This window comes from Neoarius graeffei, chromosome 14, assembly GCF_027579695.1.
Source record: "Neoarius graeffei isolate fNeoGra1 chromosome 14, fNeoGra1.pri, whole genome shotgun sequence".
Lineage (NCBI taxonomy): Eukaryota > Metazoa > Chordata > Actinopteri > Siluriformes > Ariidae > Neoarius > Neoarius graeffei.
Window position 1 is genome coordinate 25,119,891 of NC_083582.1, and position 22,653 is coordinate 25,142,543.

The 22,653-nt window shown below is 41.5% G+C and overlaps 1 protein-coding gene across 2 annotated transcripts in view; it reads right to left on the bottom strand.

Moving 5' to 3' along the window:
- The window catches only part of taok2b (TAO kinase 2b), a 102,370-nt gene that overhangs the window by 58,251 nt on the left and 21,466 nt on the right, over positions 1–22,653 (bottom strand). For both annotated transcript variants that reach the window (XM_060939467.1, XM_060939466.1), the window contains exons 2-5: positions 10,108–10,248; positions 9,927–9,998; positions 8,516–8,617; positions 1,693–1,738 (exon numbers count right to left, since the gene is read on the bottom strand). In XM_060939467.1, coding sequence (XP_060795450.1) covers positions 1,693–1,738; positions 8,516–8,617; positions 9,927–9,998; positions 10,108–10,239 — 352 coding nt within the window. In that variant the 5' untranslated portion in view covers positions 10,240–10,248. The remainder of the gene's footprint in view (positions 1–1,692; positions 1,739–8,515; positions 8,618–9,926; positions 9,999–10,107; positions 10,249–22,653) is intronic.

Sequence of the window (22,653 nt, forward strand, 5' to 3'; positions counted from 1 at the left end):
GTCACAGCATTCTATGCATAAATAAGTGACACCTTAATGAGCTGACATTTATACCCTGTCCACACTAGGGATTTTGTACCGATACGAAACTACTTTTGTACCGCAACACCTGTCCACACTAGCAACTATACCGGTACTGTAGCGGTATAACTGTATCGGTACTGTAGCACTTCGCTGTAGTGTGGACAGATGAAGCTGTTCTGTATCGATACAAATATAATGCGAATGCGAAAACGAAATGATCGTGGAGCTACATGGAGCAAAGAAAGGGGGGAGAAAGGGAGAGGGGGAGGGAGGGGGAAAGAGGGAGGAAGAAAGGAGGAAGAGGGGAAAAGGGAGAGAAAGGGAGGGGAAGAGAAGGAAAGAGGGAGAAAGGGAGGGGAAGAGAAGGGAAGAGGGAGAAAGTGAGGAGGGAGAAAGGGAGATTCGTTTTCTTTGCTTCTTTCTCAACTGCCTCGTGCGTTTTATACGATTTGACTGAATAAAATGACCACCAGAAATACAGACTGTACATTGACAACAAAAAGCACACACACGTTGTTTCATCCGCCATATTCTCGGAAGGAAGTTACTCGGTAACCATGGAAACATTTTGCGCACGCGCATTTCAACTACCGTGAAAGAAAACCGCAAACATTTCTCGCTAGTGTGGCCAGATGCACTAAACTGTACCGGTATACTTTGTATCGATACAGTTATACCACTTTCGTACCGGTATAAGTGTGAACACAGCAATAGTAAGGTGGTTTGGGACATGCCCAAACCACAGTGCTAGAAAAAAAACAAAGAAAAATTGAGAAATAGTTTCAATCACATAATATAAATTAAGCCTGATACAAGTTTAAATTGCATAAAATAAAGAAATATCAGAAATTCTTATCCCAAATGTGCAACATTAAAGACGACATCTGTAGATAAAACCACGGACACTAAACACGAAAGCCTTAATCTCCTCACTCTCATCCAATAGACTTTATTATGCAAAAAAAAAAGTTTACGCAGAACAAACCAAGGACATGCCCATTAACCACAAGGCAGCCAATGTGAACACACAAATTACGACAGAGCAGAGGATAAGTAGACAGTCTACATATTAAACCGCTTAATATCATGGCAATTATGCCACACCCACAAATGCCTTATCTGTTCAGTTCAAAACCTAAAACTGCATCATAACTGAATGACTTCTTGTTTAATAAGAGTGGATTCTCATACTTTCAGACCCTCGTTTGGTTTATTTCCTCTACCAGCTCTCTCGCCTTCCATCACGTAGTCAAACTTTGATTCTTTCATGCCCAAAATTGACGTGATAAAGTTTGACGTCTCTCAACCGCCGTATGCATACAAATTTTAAAAACAGCCCCTTTCTCATCTCATTTAAAAGCACAGCTGTTTTATGTAAACAGACAACACTAAAATATGACATTTTTAACCATTCCTCCTTGCTATTTAGTGGTACTCCTTTTATGATGGACAGTTAAGGGCCTCCTACTGTTGTGAAAAATACACACAGCAACATATTTGCTATTACCAACTGAATGCGTCATCATAAAGGAAGTAGTACATCAAAACCATCAAGACGATAAGCTTCACATACTCAGCAGCCAAAGTGTGCGTGCACAAAAAAACATACGGTTTACAAATTACACAAGGCGGTCAAGTTTATAATTGTGTGATTTTTCATTTGCTCACCTTCTATCAGATCAGAGGCTGAACCCAAGCAATACTCCATCACCAGCTGAAGAAGAGAAAAATGTGATGATTAGGGTACAGGACATTCATTGATCAACATCTTATTTTTCCCCCAAATTCCTTTGCAACTCATTTTCAGAAATCTGTATTTTCTGGAGCAAAAATATTTAAATGTGTATTTAAAAAAACAATTTACATTATGCAATTAACTCGAGGAACACTTAGAGTTCAAGTTAATTGCACCCATTAACCCCCCCCCCCCTTTTCTTTTAAATGGGCAGAGTCTGCTTCTCTTATTCCCAAGACTGATGATACTTGTCAGAGTTCTATGGTGCAGATTTATTAAACAACTATTCGCCGAAGGGAAGGTGAATAACAACAAAGTTGAGGTTACTATTTCACCGATATTCACCGAGTTTGAAGTGGGTAATTGTATAAATACACGGATCATTAAAAAAAAAATTACTTAAATTTTTTTTCAATCTTCAAAAACGGCAAGCAACTATAATAAAGGCATGGCGCAGACTTGTCACTTAAAGGGATAGTTCGGGATTTTTGACATGAATGTGTATGGCATCCCCATCAATAGTGTCGTGCAAATACACCGACTTACCCCTGACAGCATCCTGTGAGTCCAGTTCTTGTCCAGTTTTGGTCCAGACGAAAGTAGTCCGGCAAGTTTGTTGGGGTCACGAAAGTAAAACGTTTTTCGTCTCAAAACAGTATGTGTTCAAAAGAGTGATATATTTGCATCACAAAACCGTTGTCAAATAAAAAGTCAGACCTCGAAATCGCTTGGCACTATTTTCTCTCCCTTCTCATCACTGCGCGCTGCCGCCAGGTGACAGCGAAATGCAGACCCACTAAGCTGGTGGGAGACCAAGGCTGCACTCTATCCATGGCTTACACACGTGATGGCACGGAGGATGTGTATAGTGGCAGCATCTGTCCCCCCAGAGAGGATCTTTTCAAAAGCAGGACAGATTATAACTGAGAGGAGAAATAGAATCAGAATTAACTAGTTAATTGCAGCAATTAAAGGAATAGGTAGGAAAAGGAAGGCGCAAAGACACTGCGCAGCGCCTGAAAACGGGTTTTCAGGCGCTGCGCACCCGTTTTCAGGCGCTGCGCGGTGTCTTTGCGCCTGCAGCGGTGCTTTGCCTGTGCTGTGGCTGAAAATAGTTCCAGATATAAATTGGTCTAGTAAATCCCTTCGTGTTAATTTGCATTGATATGTGTACTCGATGTGACTGTACAAGTCATGAGAAATAATTATAAAAAATCTTCCGAAAGAGCCGGCTCCTTATAGTAAGAAGAGCCAAAAGAGCCGAAATTCCCATCACTAGTAAACAATGAATGAAACAGCCGTGGCTGTCACCTAGCGGCAGCGCGCAGTGATAAGAAGGGAGAGAAAATAGTGCCAAGCGATTTCGAGGTCTGACTTTTTATTTGGCAACGTTTTTGTGATGCAAATATATCACTCTTTTGAACACATACTGTTTTGAGACGAAAAACGTTTTACTTTCGTGACCCCAACAAACTTGCCGGACCACTTTCGTCTGGACCAAAACTGGACTCACAGGATGCTGTCAGGGGTAAGTCAGTGTGTTTGTACGACACTATTGATGGGGATGCCATACAGATTCATGTCAAAAATCCCGAACTATCCCTTTAACTATGTCAAGTCACACAAAATACTTTTAGACCAAACTTCGTAGCACCTTATGTGCTTTTAGGAACAGCATTTTCTTTCATAATTTGTAGCTCTTCCTCACTTACAGTAACAAAGCTATTAGCAGCCATTTTGCGGAGTTGCTCGAGGTGATTATCGAGAAACATTGAGAAATCTCTCGACCAAATCAATCAGCATGCGTGATTTTCCATAACCACCTGCATATTTACGCAGAAAGTTATTATTACCACTGATGTACCAGTGTATAAATAAGCTGGGGCTCCTCTAAATCCCTAATATTTTGTAGATCATGAGTTTGAATCTTGATTATGCCAGAAAGCAGTTTCCTCAGTGTGTGTTATGTTGCATGAGCAGCAGTATGAAAAGATGTGGTACGGTTGCCTTAAATTCAAGTACTTTACTGTCATTGTTAAGGCACAACGAAATTTCTTTTGTGCTGGTCCCAAAGGTGCAAAAATATTAAGACAAACCCTTACCGAGCAAGTACCTGAGAGCTAAGAAAGGTGAGAAGTAAATAAATGTGCAAAATGAATATAAATACACTTAAAAGAAACAATATGAAAATCTAGTAGTACAGTGGTGCTTGAAAGTTTGTGAACACTTTAGAATGTTCTATATTTCCGCATATGACCTAAAACAACATCAGATTTTCACACAAGTCCTAAAAGTAGATAAAGAGAACCCAGTTAAACAAATGAGACAAAAAAAAGATTCTACTTGGTCATTTATTTATTGAGGAAAATGATCCAATATTACATATCTGGAGTGGCAAAAGTATGTGAACCTTTGCTTTCAGTATCTGGTGTGACCCCCTTGTGCAGCAATAACTGCACCTAAACGTTTCCGGTAATTGTTGATCAGTCCTGCACACTGGCTTGGAGGAATTTTAGCGCATTCCTCCGTACAGAACAGCTTCAACTCTGGGATGTTGGTGGGTTTCCTCACATGAACTGCTCGCTTCAGGTCCTTCCACAACATTTCCATTGGATTAAGGTCAGGACTTTGACTTGGCCATTCCAAAACATTAACTTTATTCTTCTTTAACCATTCTTTGGTAGAACGACTTGTGTGCTTAGGGTCGTTGTCTTGCTGCATGACCCACCTACTCTTGAGATTCAGTTCATGGACCGATGTTCTGACATTTTCTTTTAGAATTCGCTGGTATAATTCAGAATTCATTGTTCCATCAATGATGGCAAGCCATCCGGGCCCAGATGCAGCAAAGCAGGCCCAAACCATGATACCACCACCACCATGTTTCACAGATGGGATAAGGTTCTTATGCTGGAATGCAGTGTTTTCCTTTCTCCAAACATAATGCTTCTCATTTAAACCAAAAAGTTCTATTTTGGTCTCATCCGTCCACAAAACATTTTTCCAATAGCCTTCTGGCTTGTCCACATGATCTTTAGCAAACTGCAGACAAGCAGCAATGTTCTTTTTGGAGAGCAGTGGCTTTCTCCTTGCAGCCCTGCCATGCACACCATTGTTGTTCAATGTTCTCCTAATAGTGGACTCATGAACATTAGCCAATGCGAGAGAGGCCTTCAGTTGCTTAGAAGTTACCCTGTGGTCCTTTGTGACCTCGCCGACTATTACATGCCTTGCTCTTGGAGTGATCTTTGTTGGTCGACCACTCCTGGGGAGGGCAACAATGGTCTTGAATTTCCTCCATTTGTACACAATCTGTACTCTTTAGAGATGGTTTTATAACCTTTTCCAGCCTGATGAGTAATCAACACCATTTTTTCTGAGGTCCTCAGAAATCTCCTTTGTTCGTGCCATGATGCACTTCCACAAACGCGTTGTGAAGATTAGACTTTGAAAGATCCCTGTTCTTTAAATAAAACAGGGTGCCCACTCACACCTGATTGTCATCCCATTGATTGAAAACACCTGACTCTAATTTCACCTTCAAATTAACTGCTAATCCTAGAGGTTCACATACTTTTGCCACTCACATATGTAATATTGGATCATTTTCCTCAATAAATAAATGACCAAGTATAATTTTTTGTCTCATTTGTTTAACTGGGTTCTCTTTCTCTACTTTTAGGACTTGTGTGAAAATCTGATTTTGTTTTAAGTCATATTTATGCAGAAATATAGAAAATTCTAAAGGGTTCACAAACACCACTATGTACAGGTTGTGGATTGAATAGAAAAAACAACGCATTGCACGTCATATCTCAGAATATGGTGATAGAGTTCAATAAGTTTATTGCAGTTGGAAGGAAACTGTTTTAAGTCTGTAGGTACGTGTGTGTATAGATCTGTAGCGCCTGCCTGATGGGAGGAGCTTAAACAAGTGATGTGTGGGGTGAGTGACGTCCTTTATAATGTTTTTGGCCCTTCTAACACAGTGAGTGTTGTGTAGGAGATCCAGAGATGGCAGATCAGTGCCAACAAAGTCCTGTGCTGTTTTCACAACACGTTGTAGGGCTTTCCTGGCAGCTTTGGTGCAGCTGCTGTACCAGGCAGTCATACAGTTTGTTAATATGCTTTGCATGGTGCACCTACAGAAATTGACCAGCAGCTTCTGAGGGAGGTTGACTCTCAAACTCCTCAGAAAGTAGAGTCATTGTTGTGCTTTGCCTACTACCACTGAGGTATCATTAGTCCAGGAGAGATCATCCGTGATGGTCACTCCCAGAAACCTGAAGCTGGAGACTCTCTCCACAGCCTCTGCTCTGATGGTTACTGGGCTGCGTGCTGTCTTTTTGGAGGGTCTGAAGCCCACAATGATTTCTTTGGTCTTCAAGACCAGGTTGTTGGCATCACACCACGTTGCCAGGTTCTGAGTATCCTCTCTGTATGTAGCTTCATCATTGTTGGATATAAGCCCAATGACAGTCGTATCATCCACAAACTTAACAATAATGTTCTATTTGTGAGAGGGTTGACAGTCGTGGTTGAAAAGTGCATAGAGGAGGGGACTCAGCACACAGCCTTGCGGCATGCCGGTACTCAGGGTGAGGATGGAAGATGCATGTCTGCCAAGCCTGACAGACTGGGGGCGACTGGTCAGGAAGTCCAGTAACCATTTGCATGTGTGTAGAGTTAGTCCAAGTGTAAATAGTTTGTTGATCAGCTAGCTCAGCACAATGGTGCCGAGCCAGCTGATTAACATGTCTCGGAGGAAGCACATGATGGCCTTCACCCTCCCAAGCTGCCATATGATGGGGAGTCCTAACTAGTGGGTCAAAATTGCCCAAAATTAAATTTGGGAGGGGGAGGGGGGGGAAAATCAGGAATTATTTTTCTCATCTCATCTCATTATCTCTAGCCGCTTTATCCTGTTCTACAGGGTCGCAGGCAAGCTGGAGCCTATCCCAGCTGACTACGGGCGAAAGGCAGGGTACACCCCGGACAAGTCGCCAGGTCATCACAGGGCTGACACATAGACACAGACAACCATTCACACCTACGGTCAATTTAGAGTCACCAGTTAACCTAACCTGCATGTCTTTGGACTGTGGGGGAAACCGGAGCACCCAGAGAAAACCCACGCGGACACGGGGAGAACATACAAACTCTGCACAGAAAGGCCCTCGTCGGCCACAGGGCTCGAACCCGGACCTTCTTGCTGTGAGGCGACAGTGCTAACCACTACACCACCGTGCCGCCCCGGAATTATTTTTATTTATTTATTTTTAAATCAGACAGACAGACAGAGTGAAGCTGGAAAACACCAGCCGGCCAGGGCACTTAAGGGATTGAGAAATCCCACAAAAATTTGAATGATTTAAAAAAATATATATATATTGCAAAGCGTAAAATTAGGTTTCACAATCATTTAAAAAAAATAAATAAAATAAAAAAGTAGTACGCTCTGCTCGGAGATGCTGGGGGCGTGTCCGCCGAAGGCACTAAATCTATGCTCAATCGTGATAAAGGTGCTGCTTCTCTCACCTGTCAAATACCACTATGACCTGAAAAAAAGAATGCCAGCAGCAGCTTTATTAGAGCTATGCAGCTGTATGTGTGTGAGCCACCAGAGCCAGAATCAACCTTATTCCTCGCGGTCTGCAACAGAATGGTAATTTTCTCTCCCATCTCCTCCAAGTGTTTCAATAAGGCCCATTAGCCACCAAAAAGGGTGAAAACCTGCAGGGAACCAAAATGCGAGAATGGAATGGGTGGAATCATACATTCCAACCGCCAAACAAGAAAGATACATTTGTGGTACGAAGGCATAGCTATGGAGCAAACTGTTGGCTGTAGTCCGTGTAATAACTCACAATCAAGCAGGAGAACCATTGATGTTAACACAGCTCTCATTTTTATAAATGTTTAGTATAGGGGAAAGGGGATAAACCAAATATGGCTCCAGTGCGTCATCAAGCTATGCTTTTTGTCCCACCCCAAAAACTCCTGAACACAAAATGATTGGGGAAAGGGAGGTGGATGTTTAATGGTTTAACTCCATAATTAAGGACTACACACTTCAGTCTTGTCACATGTTTTCAGCAACTATTATCTAATATGTATAATGGGTTTAGAAACAAATCTCTAAATTTGCTTTACACAGACTTGAAAGCTTCATAACGGTCCAATTAATAATGTGTTCATAACATTTTTGCTCAGATTTTTCTATACGCTTCTGTTTCTCTGAAGTCAAAAGCACCAGCACAACTTTGCAAAAATTTATTTAAAATAATCTCTGAACGCTCCTCACTGGCACGGGCTTGTCGTCATTGTATTTCAGTGCATTCACCAGCATTACACAATAACTGATTGGCAAAGTTATTTGCTTCCTGTTCTGCTGTAAACCCTTTGTTTCTTCGACATGCTGAAACAAGAACTAAAATGATGTGTGTAATTAGAAACATAATGCAATTAGGGGCACATTAAGCTTTAACTTGGTGTCCAACCTGTAGTTAAACGTGCAACAATGTTCTGAATCTCCTAAACACCCCTTGGGCGTAAGAAATATAAAGTGCCATCAGCAAAACGAGACTGATAAAATTAGCACAACCCTAAGAACAATGGTGGGAACTCCATCAGTCTCAGCAAGCAAAGGACAATGTATAAAAGCTTTTGCAGTCAAACGAAATAGCGCACTGTGTCGATGCAGACTTTACTCAGGAAAGCGCAATCTCTACCTCTACCTCCCTCCCACACACTCACCCATGCTGTGTGCTCTCGCAAGTAGCAGCCTTTGTACTCCACAGTGTTGGGGTGCCGCAGCTTCTGAAGGAACTTCACTTCTTTGATGATATCCTGCCACTTCTGGAGCAGGAATGGGAGAACAAACAAATCAGATTGCGTGTCTATCGGCCATTATGTTCTTGGCAGGCAAACATACCTAACCACACTTTAAATCAAATCTTGTTTTTCATACTTCGTTTACACGTAGCCGGGTATTTATGAAAACGGGTATATTCTCCTCCCCCGTACTAGAAAATAATTCCGTTTACACAATGCTCACGAACAGCCAGGGAAGGCTGTCAAAAACATGTCAAACAAATAGAAAGCCAACCAGAGATATGAAAGCCAAGGAGGAGGGACCGTCAGATCACAATGCTCAAACTCTGTTTTCCCCATAACACGGAGAAAACTCCGTTTTCCATTATTTACATGCAGGCATGAAAACAGAGTTTTCACAAATCTCCACTTTGCCCGGAGTTTTCGAAAGCAGCCGTTTTCAGTGACTGAAACCTCCATTTGCATGTAAATGATGGGTACAACCGCATAAATAAATATCCGTTTTTATAGATACCCAGCTACGTGTAAACGGGGTCTCAGATTACTATTTCTGCTGTAGTGTTACCTGTATTTTCTGTGGCATTCATCACAACACTAAACAGCTACGTTCCTACGTACAGTACTGTACAAAAGTCTCAGGCACATGTAAAGAAATGCTGTCGACCAAAAACGGCGTTTAAAAAAAAAAAAAAAAAAAAAGGAAATTAAATGTTTCAATATTTAAAAATTAAACCTATAAACAGTAAGTCATGAAAACAGTCAATAATTGGTGTCAGCTGACCCTTTACTTAAAATAAATAAATTAAAAATAAAAAAAAAAACCCACAGTCGTCTCAGGTACAAGTAGTGCAGTTTTATAAGGAAACGAGCTGTAGGTTTTACTGAGCATCTTGCAGAACCAGCCACAGTTCTTCTGGACACTTCATCACACTTGCTTCTTAAATTTTGCAGCAAAACCCAGTAGCCTTCATTGTGTTTTTCTTTTTTAATCTGAAAAAGTGCTCTCGTGTGATATGCTGCTCAGATACAAACTTCTTTTTCTGTAGCATTTATTTTGTGCTGGAAAATGAACATTTGGAACTCTAAAATGGTTTTGTACCGACTCGATAATGTAGAAGTCATAAAACAAATCTCTAACCAAGTTTGTATGAAAAACAAAATAGGGGGCCTCAGACTTCTGCACAGTACTGTAGCTTATGACACTTGCACGGTTCTATGTGCAGAGACCCTAGGTTTTATGCTGATATTATGGCTCAATATTTCATTTCATTAAAAACACATACTTGGATGGGATGGAAATTAAAAAATAAGTGAAGGGCTTGCAATTTTTCACCTCGTTTGACTGCTTGCCGCTGTATGACATCTTCTTAATGGCCACCACTTCATTGGTGCGGATGTCATGGGCCTGTGAATGAACAAGCGAAATGCTTTATTTCTTTTCACTGCTGATTGGGGAAAAAAAAAAAAAAAAAAAAAAAAAAAAAAAACATCTAACAGAAATCAACTGTACTTACAAAGTAGACGGCCCCGAAGCTGCCATGGCCAATCTCGCGGAGGTCTGTGAAGAGTTTCTCTGGATCTTCCCTGAAGAAGAGCTCAGCCACCTCCGGGTCCTTCAGACTCCCGGCTCGCACACTCGATGGCATGGTCAGCGCCTTCACACACAGTCACATCTTTTCAGATGAGTAACTGCAAAATTACTATTTTTACTAATAAGTGACAACTATGCATAACCATGTGAGTACAAGAATTTGGGGGGGGGGGGGGGACAAACTCATCTGTGCTAAAAGCTCTGCTACATTACGCTTCATTCATTTATTTTATATATATATATATATATATATATATATATATATATATATATATATATAAATATATATATATATATATATATATATATATATATATATATATATATATATAAAAGAGAGAGGGGCAGGCGCTGTTTGGCTAACACAAAGCGAGGCCTACAGTGGATATAAAAAGTGTACATACCCCATTAAAATTTTTTTTTTTTAAAACACAATCAGAAAAACCTGAGATCACGATAAATAATTTCAAAACTTTTCCCGCCTTTAATGTGACCTATAACCTGTACAATTCAATTGAAAAACAAAATTTGTGGAGGGGGGAGGACAAAAAAAAAAAAATCATAAGCTGGTTGCATAAGTGTGCACACCCTTAAACTAATACTTTGTTGAACCACCTTTTGATTTAATTACAGCATTCAGTCCTTCTGGGTAGGAGTCTATCAGCCTGCCACATCTAGACTTGACAATATCTGCCCACTCTTCCCTGTAAAAGCGCTCCAAATCTGTCAGATCTCTTGTGCACAGCCTTTTTCAGGTCACCCCACAGATTTTCAATTGGATTTAGGTCTGGGCTCTGGCTAGGCCATTCCAAAACTTAAGTGTTCTTCTGGTGAAGCCATTCTTTTGTTGATTTCGATGTATGCTTGGGGTCACTGTTGTACTGAAAGATGAAATTCCTCTTCATCTTTCTAGCAGACACCTGAAAGTTCTGGGCCAAAATTGACTGGTATTTAGAACCGTTCATAATTCCCTCCACCTTGACTAAAGCCCCTGTTCCAGCTGAAGAAAAACCACCCCAAAACATGATGCTGCCACCACCATGCTTCACCATGGGTATAGTGTTCTTTTGGTGATGCAGTGTTTTTGGACCAAACATACCTTTTGGAATCGTGGCCAAAAAGTTCAACCATGGTTTCATCAGACCATAAACACATTTTCCCCACGTTTTTGGGAGTTGATGTTTTTTTTTTTTTGCAAGATTTACCCGGGCCTGGATATTTTCTTGTGACCCTACCTCATAGTCCAGACATATGGAGAATACGGGAGATTGTCGTCACATGTAGTACACAACCAGTACTTGCCAGAAATTCCTGCAGCTCCTTCAGTGTTGCTGTAGGCCTCTTGGCAGCCTCCCTGACTAGTTTTCATCTGGTCTTTTCATCAATTTTGAAGGGATGTCCAGTTTTCAGTAATGTCACTGTTGTCCCATATTTTCTCCACTTCTTGATGACAGTCTTCACTGCGCTCCATGGTATATCTAATGTCGTGGAAATTTTGTGTACCCTTCTCCTGACTGATACCTTTCAACAATGAGATCCCTTTGATGCTTTGTAAGCTCTCTGTGAACCCTGGCTTTTGCTGGAGGACGCAACTGAGTAAATGTCAGGAAAATCCTACCAGGACAGCTGAACTTTATTTGGGGTTAAGAAGAGTCATTTTAATTGATGGCAGGTGTGAACCCAAAAAGACCGAATGCTGTAATTAATTCTAAAGGTGCTTCAACAAAGTATTAGTTTAAGGCCACACCAATTCGATTAGTTGGTTCTCGGAATCGCCGCTTGAAGAAAATACAAAATGAAAAAAAAAAATCGAAATCAAACTCCCACCAACAGAAAAACATCGTGGCTGATGGTTCAAAATACTGAAGCCTGCAGGTTGAGGTCACGTGACGTTGAAAACCAATCAAATCGCCCTTTTCACTTTCGATAAAGACTTGTGGAAGAAACATGCCTGTGGAGGGGAATTCTGCAAAGCTTGTGTTTGTGATTGTTAGGATATTCAGCGAACAAAAGCGTAAAATCTTTGACAGGTGTGTCGAAATTCAAGAGGGGGAAAACTTTGCACAGTTGTACTCAAGATGCCGTGAGCTTGTTACCCTGCGATGTGCCAACTTGGACTACGACTCTGTGGAGGTGGGTTTGATTTATATATTTCATTCATTGATGTGAGGGGAAAACAAAAAAAATCATTCGAAGTATTTAGCCATCAGAAGTAGCCTACTCCTGGTCAAATCTTTTTTTCTGTGCATTGTAGATGTTCAATTGACTGTAATTCAATCGTTTATTTAGCCTGTTTACTGGTTTGCCTGATAAAAGACGTGCAGAGAGATGGCATTCTGACTTGTCAGGCACAGTTGTTTGAGTTCCCCTTGGGGGCTTGTTTACACAAATAAAAGGAAAAAATGAAGACCGCTGTTTCAGACTTTTATTTTCAATTATCCTTAACGCATATGGGTGGAAATAAGATAAGCTATTAAAAGAGCCATATGAAATGTGTAACAATAATGTATTGTCTTGGTTTTGTTTCTCTATTATGAAAGCCCTCCATTTCCACCGCTAATTTTACCATCAGAGCATTTTTTTTAAATATGTTATTTTTATTTCGCTCGCTTGCTTCACGTTTTTCCTGAAAAAATCCGAGAACCAACTAATTAAATTGGTGTGGCCTAAGGATGTGCGCACTTATGCAACCAGCTTATTGTACTTTTTTTTTTTATATTTTTCCCCCCTAACATTTGTTTTTCAATTGAATTGTACAGGTTATAGGTCACATGAAAGGTGGGAAAAGTTTTGAAGTTATTTATCCTAGTCTCATAGGTTTTTTTCTGATGTTAAAAAAAAAAAAATTTAATGGGGTATGTACACTTTTTATATCCACTGTATACTTTTCTAACAAATTAGGAGATTTGATTGCCACAACTGATTCCCCAGTTGGCCACATAAAACAAGAGTCAAATCACATCAGCAGAGTGCAACTGCAAATCAAATATCAGATTTCACAGAGAGGTAAACATGTTACACACAGTGCTGTCAAAACAGCATGACATTCAACTGGTTGTACAGTGGGGCAAAAAAGTATTTAGTCAGCCACCAATTGTGCAAGTTCTCCCACTTAAAAAGATGAGAGAGGCCTGTAATTTTCGTCATAGATACACTTCAACTATGAGAGACAGAATGGGGGGAAAGAATCCAGGAAATCACATTGTAGGATTTTTAATGAATTAATTGGTAAATTCCTCGGTAAAATAAGTATTTGGTCACCTACAAACAAGCAAGATTTCTGGCTCTCACAGACCTGTAACTACTTCTTTAAGAGGCTCCTCTGTCCTCCACTCGTTACCTGTATTAATGGCACCTGTTTGAACTCGTTATCAGTATAAAAGACACCTGTCCACAACCTCAAACAGTCACACTCCAAACTCCACTATGGCCAAGACCAAAGAGCTGTCAAAGGACACCAGAAACAAAATTGTAGACCTGCACCAGGCTGGGAAGACTGAATCTGCAATAGGTAAGCAGCTTGGTGTGAAGAAATCAACTGTGGGAGCAATTATTAGAAAATGGAAGACATACAAGACCACTGATAATCTCCCTCGATCTGGGGCTCCACGCAAGATCTCACCCCGTGGGGTCAAAATGATCACAAGAACGGTGAGCAAAAATCCCAGAACCACACAGGGGGACCTAGTGAATGACCTGCAGAGAGCTGGGACCAAAGTAACAAAGGCTACCATCAGTAACACACTACGCCGCCAGGGACTCAAATCCTGCAGTGCCAGACGTGTCCCCCTGCTTAAGCCAGTACATGTCCAGGCCCGTCTGAAGTTTGCTAGAGAGCATTTGGATGATCCAGAAGAGGATTGGGAGAATGTCATATGGTCAGATGAAACCAAAATAGAACTTTTTGGTAAAAACTCAACTTGTGTTTGGAGGAGAAAGAATGCTGAGTTGCATCCAAAGAACACCATACCTACTGTGAAGCATGGGGGTGGAAACATCATGCTTTGGGGCTGTTTTTCTGCAAAGGGACCAGGACGACTGATCCGTGTAAAGGAAAGAATGAATGGGGCCATGTATCGTGAGATTTTGAGTGAAAACCTCCTTCCATCAGCAAGGGCATTGAAGATGAAACATGGCTGGGTCTTTCAGCATGACAATGATCCCAAACACACCGCCCGGGCAACGAAGGAGTGGCTTCGTAAGAAGCATTTCAAGGTCCTGGAGTGGCCTAGCCAGTCTCCAGATCTCAACCCCATAGAAAATCTTTGGAGGGAGTTGAAAGTCTGTGTTGCCCAGCGACAGCCCCAAAACATCACTGCTCTAGAGGAGATCTGCATGGAGGAATGGGCCAAAATACCAGCAACAGTGTGTGAAAAACTTGTGAAGACTTACAGAAAACATTTGACCTCTGCCATTGCCAACAAAGAGTATATAACAAAGTATTGAGATGAACTTTTGTTATTGACCAAATACTTATTTTCCACCATAATTTGCAAATAAATTCTTTAAAAATCAGACAATGTGATTTTCTGGATTCTTTCCCCCCATTCTGTCTCTCATAGTTGAAGTGTACCTATGATGAAAATTACAGGCCTCTCTCATCTTTTTAAGTGGGAGAACTTGCACAATTGGTGACTGACTAAATACTTTTTTGCCCCACTGTAACTTGTAGTTGTGTGAAATTGTTTTAGAACACATTAGGCAAAACTATGCACATCAGATTACAACTAAAATCAGGAAATTGCTAAACAAACCTGTCACACAGAGTTGCTCCAGTTACTGGTAAATTTGACATAAAGCACTACAGCAGGGGTCACCAAACTACGGCCCGCGGGCCAGATCCGGCCCGCTACCCCCCTTTGACCGGCCCCCCAGCCCCTCTGCCCCCCATCACTTGAATCGGCCCTATGAGGCAATCCCCAAAAGTGGTCATGGCCTATTTTTTTAAATTGCTTTTTGGCAAATAATAACATGTCTGCATCTTGTATTTTGTTGATTTTATCAATTAAAATTGATATTTAGTTATAAAATGAACTATTCATATTTTCCGAATTTTCGTTATATGCTCGCGATCAAGCAGTGACAGGCAGCGCATGCGCAAAGAACTGTCAGTGTTCAGGACAGCAAAATGGCTAGCGGTCAGCGAAAAGCTGACAGAGAGTGCAGAGTTTTTAAAGAACAGTGGACCACCGATTATTTTTTCGTTCAGTGTAAGGACCATGCAGTTTGTCTTGTATGTAAAGAAAGTGTGCCGGTTTTCAAAGAATATAATCTGCGTCGTCACTATGAAACCCGCCACAAAGCAGGGTTCGAATTGACCCTATGGGGGGCTCTATTTAAAAAAAAAAAAAAAAAGCAATGCATACTCGCTCTCCTGGACCAGCGCACTTTTGCGCACTGCAGTGCACAGCTTTCACACACAGGCGCGCGCATGCACGCACGCACACGGTGTTGCGCATATATATATATATATATATATTGTTAAACAAAGGAAGATCGTTGTGAGATAGAGGACAAGTCTTCTTCGGACTTAACTTCACATTCGATTTCGCAGGCTGCAAATTTCAGTTTGCGCGCATAGTGGTGTGGTGGTGAAGTACAGCCGCACATGTTGCGGTTTAATAACACGTTCAATACAAAGTTATGGCTGCATGGTGATCGGAAATGAAATGAGTTTTATTTATATTTATATGGTGATATAGGCTATTCAAGCTTATTATGGTGATATATGACGTATTTGAGAGACTTCCACAGAAAATTAAGTTTGCTTCTTTCATGGGAGCCTGAGGGAATGGGAGCTCAGCTCCCATTGGCTCCCACGTAATTCGAACTATGCCACAAAGAGTATGCTAGTTTGCGAGGGCAAACAAGAGAAGACAGGATTCGGAGGATGAAATGCGGACTGGCTGCACAACAGAATGGATTCCTTCACCAAACCCAGATCAACCAGGCTGCTGTCCGAGCTAGCTATAAGGTAGCTCACCTACTAGCTACCCATGGAAAGCCGTTTACTGATGGGGACTTTGTTAAAGTATGCATGCTTGCTGTGGCCGAGGAGGTGTGTCCCGACAAGAAGGATGCGCTCAACGCGGTGAGTCTCTCCGCACCTACTATGACCAGGCGAACCGAAGATTTGGGGGACAACGTGTATGACCAGCTGAATGAGAGTGTCAGAATTCGAGTTTTTTGCTTTGGCCATGGATGAGAGCAATGACGTGCAGGACACAGCACAACTGCTGTGATCTATTGATCTATTGCTCATATTATAATTTCACTGTTTTTTAAAATGTATTTATTTTATAGGCCTATTTATTTGACCTTTATTAAGTGCTGCATACAATTATTATTAATATTATTAATAATATCAACAGGCCTACCTACAATTTATAATTTTCCACTCACCTTTGCCAGCGTCAATCACCTCAACTAGGCAGATGTTTCTTACCTTGACAGCTTTGATATTATTTTTATTAGAAAATAAATAAATGGAATATCAGTGGTATTTCAAATTAAAACAAAGTGTGAAGACTTGATTATTACTTTTGCAAACCACTAGTAAAGATAAACAAATATGTGCCAGGAATCAAGTGTTGATATAGTAGTGTGGGGATATAGTAGTGTGGGATATAGTAGTGTGGGATATAGTAGTGTGGGATATGGCCGTGCCAGGCTAGTAATCTCTACTACACAATGAGGCCTGCTGGTGGTCATATTTGTCTGGGTTATACAATTCTATGTGATATAGCTGACCCGACCCCGGCCCCCATCACAGTCAGGAACGACAATGTGGCCCCCAGAGAAAAAAGTTTGGTGACCCCTGCACTACAGTATCAATTTCACAAACTTTGGTAGTTAACATTACTGCATTTTGGTACTTTTTCACTATACTCTGAAATGCGCCACACTGCTTTGACAAGTTATCAAGCTAAGTTTGGGACGATGCTGTGGATTCAGCAACTGCTGAACAAACTAGTGGCATTAGATTGCTGAAACTTCTTGAGAAACAAGGCTCTCTGAGCAAGATGTGGTCGTATTTTGCCTTTAAGGCAAGTGACAGTAGAAAGGTAGGAGTCCCCTTCTACACCTTTGTGCAAATGGTGCCTCACGTAATGTGTGGCAGCAGGGCTTGACGTTAACATTTTAATCCACCTGTCCAGTTGGACAAGCGGCAATATTTTTTTCACTCGTCCTGACCATAACCTTTTTTCATTACTACATATTTACTAGTTCAATGAAAGTGGTTCAAGTGTTATGAAAAAGCAGTTATAGTTATGATAATGATTATGCTTTAATGATTTTTTTTTTATTCTTCAATAAAACTCAACCTTTAACTGCAACAAAAACTATCCAAAGCTCCATTATGGTGCATGCGGCGTTATAACCCATGACCTGATCTGTAGTTTTAAGAGTCAGACTCACCCAAATTCAAAGTTTCTGGAGGAAATAAAGTTAAATCTTGATTAATCCAGTAAAACTTGAATTATAAATTAATTTAAAGAAATGAAACCAGAAGAAAACAAGTTGGACATGGTAAGGGGGATAGAATCATATCGTGAATGAAAAACCGTGAGTGAGCTCGGCACTGTCGTAAAATTCGCCCGAAATATTTTACGACATTTGTGATGATTAATGTGAATCACACAAAAGAAAAATACAACGACTGTCCAAATGACTGACACACACACGCTGTACTCCGCTTCCCCGGAATTTCATAAACAATTACACAGCCAGATCACTGAGGGGATTGAACTAGTTTTGTTGGAACTTTATTGATGCAACTCTTGAATAATTACTATAAAAATGGTGAAGTTCAACAAATATTCAACTCGTCCCGTCAGACAGGAAGATGCAGATTTGACTTGTCCAGCCCAAACATTTGGTTGTCCGGGACAGTCGGACTACTGTTAGTGTCAAGCCCTGAGCAGGAAGCGGCGTTATGTCGAACCTGATGAAACATTTAATACACCAGGGTTCTAACTAGGTCTTTTCAGCGGATCGGGCTGATACGCAAGTTTCCTTACTGCTACACCTACGATATTGCTGACACCTGTAAAAGTTGCCACTACACCAACAAAAAGACTTGTCAGGGCTTTCCGCAAAGCACAGATATGTGGTGCACTGCCACACTGTGCGACGCCGTCACGCCCCCCAAATAAATAAACAAAAACACACACAATGCAGTATACTGTCTGCACCTAAATCTCTCCTATTCCCCACTGAAAAATGACTACAGAAATGATTCCAAGAATGGAAGGTGCGCACAATGATCACATAAATAAACTGAAAATAAGGTGGTCTAAAATCAGCGTTTCTCAAAACGTGGTCTGCACACCACTGATGGTTCACAAGTAGATGTGCTAAAATGTTTTAACACTTTCTCAAACTATCTACAAGTGACTCCAAAACGTAGCTGCAAGTAGCACAGAGGTGTGTTGCTTTCAATATTAAATGAACGTGTATGTAGTAGGGATGGCGAAAACTAAAAAAAATCTTGACCGACCACCGAGCCTCATTAGCCGGTTAACCTATGAGTTTATTACAGGGATGCAAACGGCGCGCCTTTTTCACAGCTCGTGCAGATTCGATTTTTTTTTTTGGGGGGGCGGGGGGGGGGGGGGGCCGGCGTTGGAGTGTCTGAATAATTTCATCAGAGTAAATTGTGTATTAAAATTACTACATAAGCAAATGCCGTTACAGTCCATGAAAAAGTCGGCATCTGCGCCTTTAGTTTGTGTGGAGAGATCTGATCTGCAATAACATGCATTGTTGGCTACAGACCGAAACATACTTTCAGAATGCACTGGCCAAGGCAGGACTAAACTCGATGTGCCTTCTAATAATAATTTTAAAAAAAAAATAGTAATTTGTAAGCTAAAAAGCCTGTGTCTACACTTTTTTCTTTAGCCGACTGGCAGCTGTGTTCAACTGGGGCGGGACATGACTGAATGGGCGTTTCTGATTTGTCAGCTGTCTTTAACTGGGGCAGGAGGGCGGGACATGACTGAATGGGTGTTTCTGATTTGTCAGCTGTCGTCCTTACACCGCATGGCATGCCCCAAGCGTTTACAACACAGAATCGCAGGTTCTCCGCTCCAAAATCGGCAGCTTCAAAACGATTGATTTTTTTTTTTTCACCGACAACCAAAAAAAATTTAACCGGTTGACGTTGATTCGGTCAACCACCGGTCAAACAGTCATCGGTTAACATCCCTAGTATGTAGCCTGCTGTTTTGCCACACTACCCATGTCACCACCAGTTTACAGCTTATTTTTTAAATTTACATCAAAAAAGAAGAGTGACCTTTGAAAGGAAATGTGGAATGAAGCACATAGTTAAAGGCCAATTTATGCTGACAACCCAGTCCTCGCAGATAGCGTCTGCGTAGCCCCTCCACCTTCGCAGATGCTCTGCGCGCACCTCCCAAAAATTGCGACCACCGCAGAAGCCTCGCAGACAGCGTCGCAGACAAGAGGGCTCCGATTGGTCCACTCTACATCCGCTGTACACACACACTTCCGCTTCCCTACTTTCCCGGTTTGGTTTGTTTTCACGACCGCCATTTTTAAAAACACGAGCGAAGATGGAGCAGCACGAAGAGCGGTTGATCGAGGAAGTACGTACATCTATACGACTCCAGTTCTAGTCATTATAAGTAACCGGAGGATAAACACTCCACTAACCACACCCACCAACTACTCCTAGCGATTTCGCGACTTCGCGCCCCCTTGCGTTGTGGCGGTGAATAACATCGCGCACGCCCGCTCAACGATAAATTACAACTGTCTGCGAAAAGCTATCTGCGAAAGCCTTGTCGCAAGAGCATGCAGAGGCCCTTAGCTTACCTCGGTGCTAAATTTCACCAATTATCAGAAACAGACTCTCGATCAAACTGTCAAGATCATGAAGGGTTGAAACTTGGCGGTCGCCAGTGGTGACTAAAAACTGACTAGAGCAACTACAATCTGAGAAGTACAAAAAAAAATTACAATAAAAATCTTTTCCTTGGCGTACCTCTCTTTTCTTTGGTTTTCTTTCCTTAACTCTAAGTTCATGAATTCTAATAAAGTTTAGTTCGAAAGTCCAAGATCCAAAGCCATTTCTGAGTTTTCAGATCACTCCACGATATCCACCGCTGTGTCTGAAATCACTCACTACATAGGGAGTTCACCATTTTGTAGCACTGTCCGAATGTATAGTAAGAATTATTACAAACTTATTAATGGACTCATAGTGCATCGTCAATAGTAGTGTACAACCGATGGTCACTAACCAAGCAATATGATTGATTGGATGGATGGATTGATTGAAGGAAAACTGTTTCATAAGGACCGTTAAGTATTTTAGATGGAGTATAACAGTAGTTTGTTTTTCCTTGTGACAACGGGCACGAGACAAATTTATAAGTCGTGGCGTGAAAATGGCAATAATATTGTAGTGTGTTGGAGGAATGGACGGATGAAGAAACTCTCCCAGACATTCAAGTACAATGAAAAATAGTAAGAGAATAGAAAAAGACAGAAAATACAAGAATAAAAATTTACAGTGCAGAGCGAGGAATTAATCAAAAGCCTCAAATTTGATTTAATAAAAGGCAGCGGCAAAGAAGAAAGTATTCAGCCTTGATTTAAAAGAACTGAAAAGATGCAGCAGACACAAAGTACTTTGTATTTATTAATGTGGGAAATATGCTCAGTATAATATGCATTCATCACTTCGAAAACCTATCAGCCGACTGATCTGGCACGTTTTAATTGTGCGACTGTAATGACGTAAACAATGGCGCAGCAGATTAGTGTTCAAAAGTGGGTTTCCCCCTCCCCATTTTACCAATGAGCTGACTATATAGTCCTTTAAATAGAATTCCCTAAATAGTGAGGAGTGAATGAGTCAGTGATTTCGGACATATCACACAACTTTCCTGAACTCCGACCTTTCCCATGATTCATTGCTGCGTCATGGTGGAAGCCAGGCTCTTTCTTCCGCTACACCAGGGGTCGGCAACCCTAGTGCCACAACTGGCATGCCGAGGAATTTCCAGTGGCACACCAACGATAATACACAAACCTAATTATTCAACACATTAAAAATGTTCAAACATCATCTTGAACTGTCACTGGCTGTTGCATGGCGAGCCTGGTCTTTTAGCATTGAAAATAATATAGCGCCCCCCTCCCCATATTTCTCACGAGATGGGCCCACTTGATGCAGCAGTTGCGCCAAGATGGCAAAGAAGCAGACAGTTCGGGCTTTCCTCTCCTCGTGGACCAAAGAATATGGGTTCGTTTCTCAGAGGGACCGTGCTGTGTGCACGTTGTGTTTTGAAAGTGCTGTGTCTCGAACATCCAGTGTTAAACGTCATTTTGAGGGAAAGCACGAAAAGACTTTCAAAGATCAGGCAGATGGGGATCAATCAATCTCACACGCAGTGTGCAGACATGGGAAGCAAGCCCACACTTTAAAAGTCTTTGCCTCAGCTAAAAACAATGCCACTGAAGCTAGCTATATAATTTCTCACTGCATAGCTAAACATGGAAAGCCATTTACAGACGGTGAATACATTAAGGAGGCCTTTCTCTCCAGCTTGGATAGTCTTTTTGAGGGGCTGCCAAATAAAGAGACAAAATCAAGAATAAAAGACATGCCCGTATCAGCCAGAACTGTTGAGCGATGAATTGGTGAAATGGCAGAAAACGTAAGGGTGCAGCAAACAACTGGCATAAAAGATGCAGCCGTATTTAGCATTGCGCTTGACGAAAGCGTAGATGTGAATGATGTGGCATGTTTGGCAGTGATGGCAAGATATTGTGATGTGACTGTGAGAGAGGAGCTCTGCTGTTTAAAAAGCCAATGACCGACACAACTAAAGGAGAGGACACAGCCAAGGTGTTGGTGGAGCATTTTGAAGAGCGAGGTATTGACTTGGGCAGGATTTTTGCAGTGACAACCGATGGTGCCCCCGCTATGGTTGGGAAACGGAAGGGAGCAGTCAAATTAATTGAAGATAAAGTTGGTCACCCCATCATGAAACTCCACTGCATAATACATCAAGAAAATCTATGTGCCAAAATGTCTAATTCTGATCTCAACAGCGTCATGGATACAGTGGTGAAGATCATAAACTATATCATCAAACGTTCCTCTCTAACACACCGACAGTTTCAGTCTCTGTTAGATGAAATGGACCGCGTGTATAAAGATATCCCTCTCCACTCTGCCGTAAGGTGGCTGAGTGGCGGAAAAGTTTTGGAGCGATTTGTTAGCTGTCTGGATGCCATCAAGGCCTTCCTACTTGAGAGGGCTCAAGACTACCCTGAATTGGAAGACGAGAAGTGGATCATGAAGCTCATGTTCCTCACTGACATTACAGGACATCTCAACGACCTAAATCTCCGACTGCAAGGTGCAGGACAAACGGTGTTGGAGATGTACGATGCTTGGGTGGCCTTTGTCAGCAAGCTAGACGTATTT